This window comes from Crotalus tigris, unplaced genomic scaffold (genome assembly GCF_016545835.1).
Source record: "Crotalus tigris isolate CLP2741 ecotype Arizona unplaced genomic scaffold, ASM1654583v1 scf7180000018485.2372832, whole genome shotgun sequence".
In the NCBI taxonomy this organism is placed as follows: domain Eukaryota; kingdom Metazoa; phylum Chordata; class Lepidosauria; order Squamata; family Viperidae; genus Crotalus; species Crotalus tigris.
The window spans coordinates 210,551-225,992 of NW_024097033.1; the positions used below are offsets into that span (position 1 = coordinate 210,551).

General features: G+C 35.9%; 1 protein-coding gene across 12 annotated transcripts in view; it reads right to left on the bottom strand.

The window, feature by feature from the left end:
* GPR1 (G protein-coupled receptor 1) overlaps positions 1–15,442 on the bottom strand; it is a 34,812-nt gene that overhangs the window by 9,255 nt on the left and 10,115 nt on the right. For 4 of the 12 annotated variants that reach the window (XM_039352851.1, XM_039352858.1, XM_039352857.1 and 1 more), the window contains 2 exons: positions 8,069–8,240; positions 3,871–3,912 (listed from right to left, as the gene is read on the bottom strand). Coding sequence is in view for 2 of the 12 variants with exons in the window: in XM_039352856.1 (XP_039208790.1) it covers positions 3,871–3,912 (42 nt within the window). In the remaining 10 variants the exon portion in view is untranslated. Of the gene's footprint in view, positions 1–3,870; positions 4,164–5,411; positions 5,511–8,068; positions 8,354–15,442 lie in introns of those variants that run through there. The other 8 variants (XM_039352856.1, XM_039352855.1, XM_039352862.1 and 5 more) reach the window with 5 other exon arrangements.

The following is a 15,442-nucleotide window of genomic DNA, read 5'->3' on the forward strand; positions in this document are numbered from 1 at the left end:
AAGCGTTAACATATCAAAGAAGAGTAATTGCCTTTCATGTAGTTATCTGAAGTCTCCATCCAGACGGAAGAAGAAAGGTGATGGAATTGTGATACTTGAAACTATCACTGGAAGGGGGGTTGATTGGGTGGGACTACTGGGGAACCCCTTAAAACCTTGAATGGGAGAGCTTGAACCCCAAGTCCTGTCTAGCATGCCTGCAACCATTTTCTCTTAATAAAGGATTCCTGTTGGAAGAGCTATTCCCAGAGTTCTGTCTTCTTAAGATGCAAAGTGGGGTGGGTCCTTACATTAGACAGGACTTGCAAAATTAATCCACCTGGAAGGTAGACCCTTGCCGGGGGATTTTGCAAAAATTTACCATGTCAGACAACGAAGCAAGAGAGGGAGAAAACTCCCTGGAAAGAGAGCCGCTGACCCAGTTGGAACCTTGCCAAAAAATTCCCACTGCAAAGGCCTTAGCAAAACTTTTCATCCAGCACATTTACAGATTGCACGGGGCACCCCAACGCATCATCTCTGATAGGGGAGTGCAATTTACGTCTGCATTTTGGAAGGAATTTTTATCCCTCTTAGGGACCACTCAGCGATTGACATCTAGCCACCACCCTCAAGGAGATGGACAAGCGGAACGGTGCCAGTCGGTACTTGAGCAATATTTGAGATGTTTTTTAAATTTCCAACAGGGTGATTGGACGGACTTACTTCCTTTTGCAGAAGTTGCCTACAATAATGCAGTCCACTCCAGCACAGGCTACACTCCTTTTCAAATAGCCAACGGCCAAAGTTTCAACCCTAAGCCAGAGTTAACCCCAAAAGAACCAACGATCCCTTCACTGAAAGAATGGATGGAAAACCTACAAAACACCTGGCCAATAGTCAGAAAATCACTAGATGAAGCTAGGCAGGCATACAAAGCACAAGCCGATAAAAAAAGGGTTGAGCCTACACCATTCATGATAGGAGAAATGGTGTACTTATCTACAAAATACCTAAAGTCCCTACAGCCCTGTAAAAAACTTGGACCAAAATACATAGGACCTTTTCCAATTAAAAGAATCATAAATCCAGTAACAGTAGAATTAGAATTACCCAAAAACCTCAGGCAAATACACCCAGTTTTTCATTGCAGCCTGCTGAAAAGAGAGCATCAGTCACCTCTACGGCCAAAAATCCCCCCCACCACCTCCAATCATGGTGGAGGGGGAACAACACTTCGAAATAAAAGAGATCCTTGACTCTAGGAGATATCATGGAACAACTCAGTACCTAGTTGCCTGGAAACACCTCCCTGCCTCACAAAATGAGTGGGTCCATAAACGTCACGTCAGAGCTCCGAAGCTATTGAAGAAGTTTCACACAGAGGATCCTAACAAGCCTAACTAAATTCTTTACTTGTGTTTTCTTTCAGGTGGATCTCTCTTATTGTTAAGAGGGGCCGGATGTCAGAATCCAATTATATTTCATCTTTAATTATCAAACATAGAAACTCCCAATTCTGCCTTCTCTGGATTCTGCCATAAGAGGGAGAAAAGGGGGAGAGCAAGGGGCTTTATGGCCCTCACTTCCTTCAGCACACTTCAAAGGACTGAATGTGTGTTTATTGTGGACTCTAAGCGTTAACATATCAAAGAAGAGTAATTGCCTTTCATGTAGTTATCTGAAGTCTCCATCCAGACGGAAGAAGAAAGGGGATGGAATTGTGATACTTGAAACTATCACTGGAAGGGGGGTTGATTGGTTGGGACTACTGGGGAACCCCTTAAAACCTTGAATGGGAGAGCTTGAACCCCAAGTCCTGTCTAGCATGCCTGCAACCATTTTCTCTTAATAAAGGATTCCTGTTGGAAGAGCTATTCCAAGAGTTCTGTCTTCTTAAGATACAAAGTGGGGTGGGTCCTTACAGCAATATAGAAATAGCTGTGTGAATAGGGAGAAAGCAAAAATGATTAACAAGAGAAGAAAGATATATATGGAAAGATAAAGTGAATCATGTTGGTATAAATTAGATTTAGCTATATTGCCTTTTTATTTTATATATTAATGTCTTTGTCTTACTATTTCTTACTTATTTTCTGTGCTTTGCATAAAGTTGGTCATCCTGAAAGAGAATAGTGTGATGGGTATGTATGTATGATGCTAAACCTAATCTAACATAACCCTTATTCTGGTTCTTTCCGTCATGAGAATAACATGGATGAAAAGAAGTTAAATTCTATAGTAACGACCAAAAGATGAAAGCAATAACTAGATTGCCTATAAAGCAGTGTTGCTAAGAATAGTGAAAGACAAAGCTTGAAGCAACCTAGGAAATTTATAAATTTAAATTAAATATTGTAAATTGTTAGTAGGGGATTTATATCCTACTAAAGGATATAAAAAAGATGTTGAGACTCTGGAAAAGAATGCAAAGAAGAGCAACAAGAATGATTAAGAGTTGGAGGCTAAAATATAGAAAAAACAGTTACAGACATTGGGTATGTCGACTCTAGTCTAATAAAAAGAAGAACTGGGAAGACATAATAGCAGTGTTACAATATTTGAGGAGCTCCTACAAAAACGAGGGGATCAAACTATTTTCCAAAGCACCAAAAGGCAAGACAAGAAACAATGGATGGAAACTAACCAAGCAGAGAAACAACCTAGGTCCTAGAACTAAAGAGAAATTTCCTAACAGTGAGAGCAATCAACCAATGGAACAGCTTGCCTTCAGAAGTTGTAGGTGCTCCATCATTGAAAGCTTTTAAGAAAAGACTGGACAACTATTTGTCTGAAATGGTGTGAGCTGGACTAGAACGGGTCCCCAACCCCTGGTCCGTAGACTGCCACCAGGCCGTGGCCTGCCAGAATCCAGGCCATGCAAACAAGCAATGCCCCATCCGTGGGCTGCAGGCAACACATGAAACCATGCCCCTTCCAGTCCATGAAAAAAAAAACTCTCTCTATGGAACAGATCCCTGGTGCCCAAAAGGTTGGGGGCTGCTGGACTAGAAGACCTCTAAGGACACTTCCAACTCTATTATTCTATGTTCTATTCCCTCCCCCATAGGACTTCTGTGCCTCACAATAAATAATAAAGGATAAGCAGGCAAAGGATACCTTGTTAGTGCAGCTTCTTGCAAGGACACGTTTGTTATTGTTAATGATTCCTCTGCCAATTATAGAACATTCATGCAGGGAATCAGGTACAAATCAAAATGTAAGGATGTTGATAATGACACAACTTCTCTTTTAAATCATATTCCAAATGCTTTTCAGTCTTCAAAACATCCAGAAATTCTCTTTACAACTTTAAATGCACTTTTAAATTGAGAGACAAGGTTATTCTATGTTGTATAACTCGCCATGTTTATTTTTCTTTTTCTGGCCCTTATTGCCTCTCTGCTTTATTATTTCCTCTGTAGCTCACTAACTGTGATAGCAAGTTAATCTGGGAATGAGAAAGAAAGTTCTGATCTCTTGGTTCATTGCAATGTTAAGATAAATGTCACCTATTTAGATTCCATAGAAGAATGTTAATGAGGGTGGGGTAAAATAAACCATATTATTTCAGACAACTGGTATTTGTCAGTTGTCTGGTATTTCAGACAACACCAGCTCGTTGTCTCTTGTTCTGGCTTTCTATTTTCAAGAATACTTTAAAACAAGAAAGCACTTGCCCCCTACCCCCCCCCCCAGTCTGAAATCACAGAAAATCAACAAGTGTAGTACTTCATCTGGGGAAATGTGAAAAGCAGTGCTTCTCAAACCTCAAAGCTGTTGAAGCATCTTCATTTGAAAGAAAAGGCTTTGTATGAGATCACAAAGTTTAAAACAAACAAAAGCATACAAAGAAACTGAGATATGGGGGGGAGGGAGACGGACGCTTACCTTTTTAATTCTGCTGGATGGTAAAGGCACCTGAAAATCCCCCTAAAATAAAATAGAATTCATTAGATCATGTTCTCCCAGTTACTTCTTTCTTCTTTCACTGTGTTCAGATTCCATTTTAGCAACAGGAAAGGTGGAAGCACTTCCTCAATAAAATGAGAAATTGCTTTATATTTTGCACTGTTTATTCCACAGCAAGAAAATCCTACCCAAATGAATCATTCTGTCTCTTGGTATTCATATATTGTAGAGATGGATTCTCTCTCTCTTCTCTCTCTCTCTCTCTCTCTCTCTCTCTCTCTCTCTCTCTCTCTCACTCTCACACACACACACACACACACACACACACACACACACACACCCCTCAATGTAGCACCCTTAACCCTTCACAAAGGGAGAGGAACCATCTTCTACTCAATCCTACTAAGATCAAATGACTGTGGTTATTTGGGCGGTCCAGATCTAGGAATACTTCATGGAGAAGTGTGATCTTTGGATGGGATCATGCTTCTCCATTCAAAGGTTGTATACAACTTGGGGTTTTTCCTGGACTCAAAACTCTTGCTTAACAATATATGTTAATACTATATGAAAACTAAAATATTCAGGAGTTTGTTAGCAGAAAGGGACACCTTCTTTAAAAAGTAGATGTATTCACACTACATTTTATTAAGCAAAATTCTGTTTTTTTAAAAAAAGAAATTGTATAAATATGGTTCATAGTAATTTAATTCAGTAGAATTTTGCTCAAATGAATGCATCAAATATAGCCTGCATTCTCAGACAGTTTACCACATGTAGTGTCTTTTGGAAATAAAAACAAAAGGTTACAAAAAGAACTTCCATATGCTTGCCTATGCTGAATTTCAAAGAAGCCCAGTTTCAAATAGGTTTCATCAAAGTTCAGCACTGAGAAATAATTATGTATTTTCTGCTGTAGATGCAACATTTAACAATCAGGGATATTCTTCACAAATTTCCTACAAATGCACAATTTATATATTTTGTTTCTGAAATGGAACTCCACTTGCATACATAAATATGTGATCTAATTGCAAAACTATCCACTAGTGCATACCCCCATCCCACCCCCACAGACTGAAAACAACCAACATAATAGTCTTGATCTCAAAACCATAAGACACAGAACATTGGTTCTACATATGATTGTTTTTAATATACTGTATCAAAGGCAAGGTGTGAAAGAGTTCATACTTTCCAAAGCAATATAAACAGTCATATATATATATATATATATATATATATATATATATATCTATCTATCTATCTATCTATCTATCTATCTATCTATCTATCTATCTATCTATCTATCTATCTATCTATCTATCTATCTATCTATATATCTTCTCTGTGAATATATTCCTTTCTTCATTTTCATGGTCATTTTCTTTATGTCTGTAGATATTATGCACAAAAATAATCCAATGTCTAAACTACATCAGTCTGCAGCTATATGTTTGATCCTTCTGAATGATTCAACACAGAGACATACAACATCAGCAAAAATAATGCAAACATACCTGTTTTTGATGCTGGTATCATGCCAAGAAAAATGTTTTTTAAAAAATGTGTTCCTGTTAGAGCTCTACCGACAGCAGAAGACTGGCACTTTTTAGTTCACAACATGCTACATTGCAAGAAAGAAATCTGGATAGCTTTTTCTTTTGGCAAAGCTGGCATTCGCCTGGGATTGGGCGGGTGCTGGCAAATTACACAATCCTAACAATTATGGACAAGCAAAAATAGCCTTCAAGAGGCTTGTTCAATTGATACAAAAATGTTTCAGTATCCTGTGACTAAAATCATGCTGTACATGGAGTTCCCAATTTAACACATTCTAGTGATTCCAAAATGAATATATTTATAAGTAGACTGAAGTCTGGCTATTGTTCTTGGGTTTAGCCTGACAGAATCCCAGAATTTGCATTCTTCTTCATGGAATACTTTGGGCCAAGTAGATTCCTAACTTCATCTAAACTCTAAAGCCATCTTGCTGAAGCTAAGGAAGCCTGAATTTTGCCAGTATCTTGAAGGAACTCTGCCCAGGAATTCCACGTACAACATCTTGATTTTTTTCTACAGAAAGGCAGTACATATACTTAGTCCCTTTGAACAGCTACATTGTGTGTGTCAATTGTGCCTTTTGCTAGACCAAGAGGCTTTTCAGATAGTCACTCATGCCCTAGCCTAGTCAACTACTCCAATGGTGAGTACATTATATGTTTATTGTTGGCAAGATTGGCTATCTTCTTATTGTTATACAGTTGTGGGCTTTTTGCTCGAATTTTGTTTAGTTTTGTTTTTATACTGTGAATCATCCAGATTTGATTGGAATTGGTGATGTCTAAGTTGGAATAAATAAGTTGAGTATTATCTTCCCTAAACTGCTGTGCCTGTTGTGTCTCTACTTCAAGCAGAATGGCAAACAGAAAAGCAAATTGAAACAAACCATAATAAAGGAAAGTTTGGAAGACTGCCACCTTCTCAGCCTATTCCTATCCAGGTGCTAAGACCATGTGCTCTGCGTTCATAGCTATACAGAACATCTACTTTAGTGAAATGTCTTTTTCTGGCTTTGTTTCTGTTCCCTGAATTTAATAGATTCTTTCCTACTATTGCCATAGAATGTGGAAATATATGAAAACCATAGATCTATTTGCTTTTCTGATGTCAAAACTATATGTATGTATGTATGTATGTATGTATGTATGTATTTATAAGCAATAGCCATATATCAAATAAAAAAAACACACAGAATTGAACATACCAAGTAGCTAAAAAACTATACAGCTAGGCAGTTTTCTGTGTTAAGGTTTAAAATGAAATCTTGAAATACTAAGCCTTATCTAATACGGTAAAGCACAAAAAGTGATCTTGATCTTTAGGTAATCCATAGCAAAATAAGGCAGAATAAATTTTTATCAATCTGCCTAACCACATTCTCAACAAGTTTACAATATTCCTCTTGAATAGAAGTAAGCAGAAAAAATATTATTTTCAGTTAACTAGAGCACACATGTATATATACACAAAAAACACTATAAATTAATTTTTCAAATAAAAATTACAGAAGCAATACAAGTCTTAACGTATTTGCCAATAATGAAAATATTACCTAAAATGAAATAAATGTTCAATATAATAAGGGCTGCAAAATGAGCTGGAGGAAAATTACAAAATTAAATGCTTTAAACATTTCTTTGTCATTCAAATCCTATGGTTGGCAATATGACCTATCAGCAAATTCTATTTACTGTAACATTACAATATCTTTTAGCTGGAGTCACAACTTCTGCCAAGTCCTAAAAGGGGTAAATGGTTGCATGATCAGTGAACCCAAACTTGAAGCACTGAAAACAGGAGAGTGAGGGAAAGAACCAGAACCAGTTCTGGTATTTTAAAAAGGCATCATTCAGCAAAAAAAAAAAAAAAAAAATCACTTTTAAAATGTTAGTGCTATTAGTTATTTATATCTTTCCAGAAGTAAGACTGTGCATTTATAATGAAAGGAAATTAGATTTCCAAGAATAAATCCACATTGTTTCTGATTAATCAGTGAATTTTTCTGCAAAGGAAGGTCATGTCCCAGATTTTCAAAAATAACCCCTTTGCAATGTATACTTTACCTTTTTTCCCCACAGCATCATGCAAATGTCAATCATATCATTACCACCTAATAGCAGTATTTTCAAACTTTTTTGTGTGTGTAGCATCCAAATAGCAAAAAGGCCTAACATAGCAGTTCATAAATGAAGCTATATATCAGCAAGTAGAGCATCTTTTAAAATAATGTAAACAAAAGAATACAGATTTATGGCCTCAGAAGTTGACAGTGAAAGAGATAGTAAGGAAAGAAGAATGCAAGTGCATGTTCATATCTTTCAGTTGCAATCCTTTACATATTTATTCAGGAGCAAACCCAACTGACTTTGGTGAAAATTGGTTCTGAATAGAAACATCTAAGATTGCAGTTGAGATTGTTTTAATTCATGGTATCTAAAGATAGCACAATCCTAGCCAAGCTTACTCTGAAAAATGTTTTACTCTGCTCAATGTGATTTACTCCCCACCTAGAAACATCAAAAGATTATGTTTCCCCAGGGTAATACACTTACTGAGTACAGCATCTAAATTAACATACATTAAATTTAAACTTATTAATTTAAAACCCACTTACCTAAGAGAACAGATGGCTCCTTGGTAAAAAGTTAAAGCTCTTCTGCTATTTTAATTTTTTTTTCATCATCTATAAAGGGATCACAATTCTTTGCACGTTGCAGGGATTATTTTAATTTCTTCCTCTCTAGCCTCTTCAGAAAAAACAGTGTTGAAGCAATCTATATTATATTCTGAATAAAAGAAAAAGGCTGTGTGCATATCTTACAAATCATCAGTTTGGCAAACATTTGAGTGACACTATTCTTGGCTCTTATGTAACACTAATTAATTGAAACCATCTGATCAACAGAATGTGGGTCACTGCGAGGTGTTTGTTCCTGGCCACCACTGACTATTTTCAAGATTTATTTATTGTGTACTATAATCTGTACGCAATTCTGCTAAACTTTTACAAATGCAAGAACAACGCCCTCTAAGGAAATGGCATCATTTGGGATCAACATCAAATTCATGAAAGCAGCTTTTAATGTGGTTGGCTGAGATTTTGAAAAGCCTTGGGAAGTCTTCCATTATAAAATAAATCAGAAGTAAATAGCAGCTTAATCAACAGATTTTCTTCCATTTCAGCCATTTTAAATCAAGAAGTCAAATATCACCGCTGGCAATGGCAGAGCTTTTAACAAAGCATATCTCAAGCCCTAGAACTTTCTCATTTGTGACATATTACAGTCATTATAAATATGTATTTTAAAATGTGTTAAATATGACACTGATGGAAGAAAGCCAACAACAACATTACACACAAAATATCATTCAAAGAAAATTGCTCATAGAAAATTAGGCAGACCTTGTTTTGAAGCCTAATGGATAAATGTGCACACCTTCTGCAAAATACCACTAGGTCTTCTAAGGCCTCATTTCAAAGGAAACCAGACTCAAACTCAAATAGCACAGAAAACTTGGAAGCTTCTTACAGTTTGATTAGTGAGAGTGGCATGGCACAATTAAGTTCTCTTTAAAAGTAGAAAAAAATGTTACAGTGTATATAAACTTTACCCAAGGATGGCTGTTAAAGTTATAGACAAAGTTAGATGTTATTTTTACTTTGTTATTTTGTACAGTATATTACACCTATTTGCCACAGTTTACATTCTTAGACATTGAAGCCATTAGGCTGATTAAGGCAATGGCCATTCAGTCTTCAGATTCCCTGTCATCCAGTGGTGGGATGCAAATATGTGAACAACTGGTTCTCTGTGTGGATGCCACTTCCGGAAGTCCATTCTGGACCTGGACAACAAAAAATTAGCTACCGGTTCTGCCAAAGTGGTGCGAACTGGCTGAATCCCACCACTGCAGTCATCCTTTTCTATGTGCTATCTAAATTTTTACCCTGAAGTGTTTTAGTCACACCTTAGTACTAGATTTGAAATATTTATAGATTTTAGAAATTTAATGATTTTTATATACTATTTTAATCCAATCTTAACCATTTATATTTAGCCATTTAGCATTAAGTGTAATTTTATATAATAGTATACATCTTATAGATTTATATACTTGTATTCATAATTGATTTTGAAATTATATATCTATCAATTGATTGAGAGAGATGATAATTTTATCTTCATTCGTGCTAACGACATAAACTCTATTTATTCTTATGTCTTAAATTATTGATTTAAGGGATGGCTTTAATTTTACTACTGAATGCAAATTTGACCAAGTAAATGACCAAAATAAAGAACTGGTGGACTAATTATTAGTTATTGGTTATTGTTTATGTACAGTGAATTCCCAATTCTATGGAGTTCTGAATATGGTCATACTATATGAGACACAGAGTACAGGGAGATCAGCTTCCCATTTGATAGGAGCAAATTAGGTGCTGTGGTATTGCTTTGCTCTCATCAAATTATTGTCTCAACTCAAACCCCATTATCCCATCCAATTTTCCAGATGTCATACTCAATTCATTATAAAGCTAGTCCACCCCACCCGGAGAGATCCAGGCTTCCTTGTATAGACTTTTAGCCCCCAAATTTACCGTCTGCAGTTCTTGGTCTGAATATTTAGAAACATGACAAGCCTATGTACACATCAAGGTTGTTTCAGGTATAGAAGTAGTCTCTACTTGCCTGCACATCACTTTAGTATCAAAAGATAATCAAATTATTTTTTAGTAGTATGACCATGTAACACTATGATTTGGAGCTCTGCTCAAGCTTCTCTCTCATAAGCACCAGTTTGCTGGCATTTTAACTCTTAGCATTAATCCACAATTAATTAATGACTTTGATTAACTTGAAGGACTTGTTTTTTTGCTTATAATTTTAAACTACCTGGCATGTAGTCTGTACATCTAAAGAAGTAAGGCTAAGCCATTTTCAGCTGAAATCCTGGCCTAAGTGCTCCTATTAGCCTTCAGGGCCATGTAAAATGGAAAGTAACTTTAAAAATCTCCGACTAATGCTTTTTTCTGGGTCATAAAACACAATATAATGCCAGGCATGTTTTCACTGGGCTTCTAAAAAAAATGAAATACTAAAGCTGTGAATATTTTTGGGAACATCTGCAAGGTGTGGCTTCTGTAATAAATGATAGCTGGCAGAAAGACAGTCTACTGAGAAATGAAAAGTAAGCCATAGGGTAACATATACTAGATTTGAGCAAGGGAGAAAAAAACAGCGGTCTAGCCAATGGTGAGAATTATACATCAGCAACATTTGGAGGCCAAATATGTTTCCCTTGCTGTTTGTTTTATTTAGTAGGTGTTTGAGTGGTTTATAAATCTTATAAACCAATCAGCCAATCAGATATATACTTTAATTTCTCCAATGCATAATCTGGGATTAAAAACAAATAATCTCACAATCACATTTCATAGAATCATAGGGTTTAAAGAAACTTACAATGTGTTAAAATATGTTATATATAATATATACTGTATGTTACAAACATTGTGGATGTTTACATTTCTGTAAACGAAGCAGAGTTATAAGATTGTAAATTTGGCCAATAACATTACATTGATTCCACTGAGTGTGTTTGCATTTATCCACACCTGCAAAAATCAAACCAACACAGAATAAATCAAAAATCCAAGCCACCTGGGTTGTAGAGATGAATGGAACAGGAATGAAGCTGAAAGAAGTGCTTTCCTTTTTTGGCCTTAACCTGCTTCTATGAAGACAGTTATTGCTCTGGGACTCGTTGCAAATAGATTTGTTTTTGCCTAATTGTGCTCCTTTGGTCTGGACAATGGAGGGCTGAGGTGTCTCTGAGATTGTTTGTGTAACATTATTGCTTCTAGTTGTTTTAGCTGGCAATTAAGATCCAGGATGTCATTTTGGTCAAGGATCCATTATATGATAGACTTTATATAAAATGACTTCTATCTGGTACATGCTGCTCCTTGAAAATAGATCATAAAAAATAACCTATAATACTAAATACTTATCATTCCCAAGTTAGCAAATTATCATCTCCAATTCTCTTCCAGGGCATATCTGGCATAATTAGTGGTTTTTTTTTAAAAAAAATTAAGAATTATTTTGGTAAACATTATAACTTGCTTCAACTGATTTTAAAACATTAGCTGAACCAAACCACCATGCACTCGTAACTTAGTAATAACTCAATGGACATAATGAACTATATATACAGTGTATCACCCACTTGTTGCATCCAATTGGAATAATAATTACATCAGCATATAGAATGTGTCTGTATACATTTTTAAATATTTCATTCTCTGAGAAAAATGGGTTGTGCGGAAGGAACACAGAGAATATGTGAGGGAGAAGCATTTTATATGAAGCTCAGTATTGGTTGCGGGATAGAAGCAATGACACTACACTGAAGAGACTAAGTAGAAAAGGGCTTTGAGTCATGTCATACTGTCATGTGACTTTCCACTTTTAAAAGTTGAATAGAATCTGCTTGATTACGTGCTATCAAGCTGATGATGAGTCTTAGCAAATATATATATATAGATCTTGTTCAGATTCTCCATTTTCAACTGGCCAGTTCCAATAGTGTATCATTATGATTAGTTGCACAGTCAGCCAGATGTTTAGACAGGATTTGGGATTTTTATCTACCTTTCAAGTCCTTTCCAAGCATCTGAGATAGGCAGAAGTTGTTTGTTGATGTTAAAAGTCTCATAGGATGTAAGCTGCTCCAAGTAAAGCTGCCTTTTATATGGTAATTAACTGGTGCTACCTTTTCAATGCTGATGGTATTTAAGTATGTTCCAGATGTTAGGCAACTATTACTATTGGTATTACTTCTGCTTTCTTTTGCTGCAGTCCTTCTATTTACAGGTCTTTGTATTTGTTATTTTCTCTAATTCCTTCTCTTCTCTTCTATTGTCTCCAGGTAGTGCAATGTCCACTATCCAGACTTTTGTGTTTTCTTATTCATAGTTATTAAGTCTAGGTCAGTGGTTCTCAACCTGTGGGTCGGGACTCCATTTGGGGTCAAATGACCATTTCATGGGGGTCACCAAACAATGCAGTCCGCCATTTCCCCCCCCTTTTCCTTAGCTGTGCTACTCCCTTTTATTCTATTGGCTTTTGAAAGCCAATAGAATAGACTCTCTTGAATAGAGTCTAATTCTATTGGCTTTCAAAAGCCAATAGGAATTGTCCCGGCTGTCTCTGCCCTGCTGAGCCTGCCAAAAGTCCCATTCTGCAAATGGTGCTGCACCAGTTGAGTAGTCCTCGACTTACGACCAGTTGAGTAGTCCTCGACTTACGACCAGTTGGGGGTCGCGGCATTAAAAAGGTTGCGAACCACTGGTCTAGGTGTTATGTGGCACGTCTGCCTGTCTGTTTGAATTCTAAACTAAAGTACTTTAGGTTCTTCATTTTCTATTACTTTGTCTATTTTGTGGTCCCACAAGTTCTTTCTTGCAGATGTTCCAATGCATCATTGTTGCTGCTTTGTCACACCATTATTTGTAGTCAGTCCACGCAATCCTCTTGCTGCAACTAACTAGGTCATCCATTATTTCTTCAACTACTTTGCAGATATGATATTTGATGCTGTCTTCTCAGTTCTGGCCTTGTATGCATTTCTTCTTAAGGCTTAATTTTGTGCAGCAAGAATTAGGCCCTCTGTCTTTTTTTGCAATTTTCCTGCTCTTAGCCTTGCCAGGATTTGTAATTTGCTTTTGTGTACTGGTCAAGTAATAATTTGTCCTGCCATTTTCCTTTTCTTATTCTTCTTATTCCTTATTCTTATTATTCCCACATTTTTATATACAATTCAATGTGGCAAGCATACCACTAGGTATGTCCTATCCTGTTGCTATTTTCCCCACAACAATAACCCTGGGTTGTGGATTGAGCTTAGAGAGAATGATTGATCCAAAGTCACCCAACAGGCTTTCGGGTCAAAAGATTATAGACCTAGATTATAGAAAGCTAGGTCTTGGCATAATGTGTTCAATTAATGATAATTTAAGTCTGATTATTTGTGCTCACAAAATGAGAACTTTGTATTAATTTTTCTGTGAGCCATTTGTTTGTTTCCTTGGCTATCCATGATGTTCTCCTGAGTCTTCCCCAATGCCAACATTCAAAAGCATCAATACTCTCTCTATCCTCTTTTTAAAATTCCAGCTTTTATTTTCATAGAGTATTACATGATTTTTCATGATTCTGATCTTTATAGGTATAAACTCATCATGGCATGTGAATATTTTTTCCCAAGGCCTCCATTGTTTTTCTACCAGTCTGCAGCATATTTCTTGACACCTGGTTAATATACTATTGATCCTAAAAGAACCTATCCACTATATCAGTATTTTAAATGTAAGTTCTAAGGTTGGCTGCTGTACCATTTGTCATCACTTTGGTGCCATTTATATTTAAACATAGTCCCATTTTTTCATTGTGCTCCTTGATTTTTATTACTAGACCTTCCCCCATATTGTTTGCATTTTCATGTATTAGTATCAGCATAACATTATTGATGTTTCTTTCTTCAATTTTAAAACCACACTAATCTTTTAACCTAGGTTCTCTTGATATATATTCATCCCACAAATTGAATAAACAGTTATACAATCTTGTCTCATGTCTTTGCCAACTTCTGTTTCATGATGTTTCATCCAGAATGTAGCTTTCTGACCTATGTCTAAGTTTCACATGAGGATAATGAGATGTTCTGGAATTCCTATTTTTCTAAGCCTGCTCCAGTTTGACATGATTAATACAATCATGTGTTTTATATATGGTATATATAGCCTTTATATAATTAATTAAGCACACATTGATTTCTTTTTTGCATTCTTTGTTTTTCTTGTCTTGCTTTCCTTGGCCTGTTCTAAAGCCATCCCTTTCCATATAGTTTTCTAATCTGCATTGGATGATCCTAGTCATTTTATTGCTTATGTGTGAAATTAAGAATACTGTAATTTTACTCTGTTAAATTTTCATTCTTCTGTTTTGTTATATAGATTGATCTTTTCCACTCTGTTTTGACCATTGTGTTATTCTCTACATTTGTTGGCATCATTTGGTTAGAACCTTTACTGATTCTTCTTCAGTTGCTTGCCATAGTTCTATAGATATACTATCAATTCCTATAGATTTCCAACTTGGAATACCTGGAATACTGATTGCATTTCATGTTCTGGCACTAGAGCTTTTTGTAAATACGGAGTATCTTTTAAAGATGTCTTGGATATTGACAGCTTTATTGTATAGAATTTCAGTATACTCTTTCCAGATTTGTTTGATCTTTTTTGTCTGGTCATCCACTACCCCTTTTATTTGTTCAAACAAATATTTTTCTTGAATGAAGTAAGAGCTTACAAATCATAATCTAGAAGAAAAATGTTTCATATATTACTGATACCCATACCCCATCTCTGTAATTCTCTGGGAAACAAATGGCTTGTTGTCTGAATGAGGGTTATGTATGTTTTGAAAATTATTTTGAAAAAAATGCTTTGAATCTTCCACAAATCCAGCAGTTCTCTCTTAATTACAGTAGGCATATCTACCTCTTTTCCCAAGCTAGTAGAAAAGCTTGAAAAAAAGACATAGCTGTCTAATTAGTAATACAGAATCACTTCACTTCTTTCAAATCATTTTAAATGTGCACAACTCTAGTTTGCATAAAATTGGAAGAACTTCAGTCCATCAATCATTCACATGGCTACATTAATATGAGACACTCTTTTGCAACTGACTGTTTGGGAACAATATCCTATTGGCTTCGATTCTCATCCGTCAACTTAAAGCAACACTTACACTCCATTTATTACACAGTTGCCAGCATCAGCACTCATAACAATACACTAGGGATCATCACAAAGTGCCAGAACTGAAGATGTGTTTAAACATTGTTTATACACTTGACAACAACTTATTCATGTCCTTAGTGACAGATGTCTGTTTTGAGCATTTCATTTAAAGGA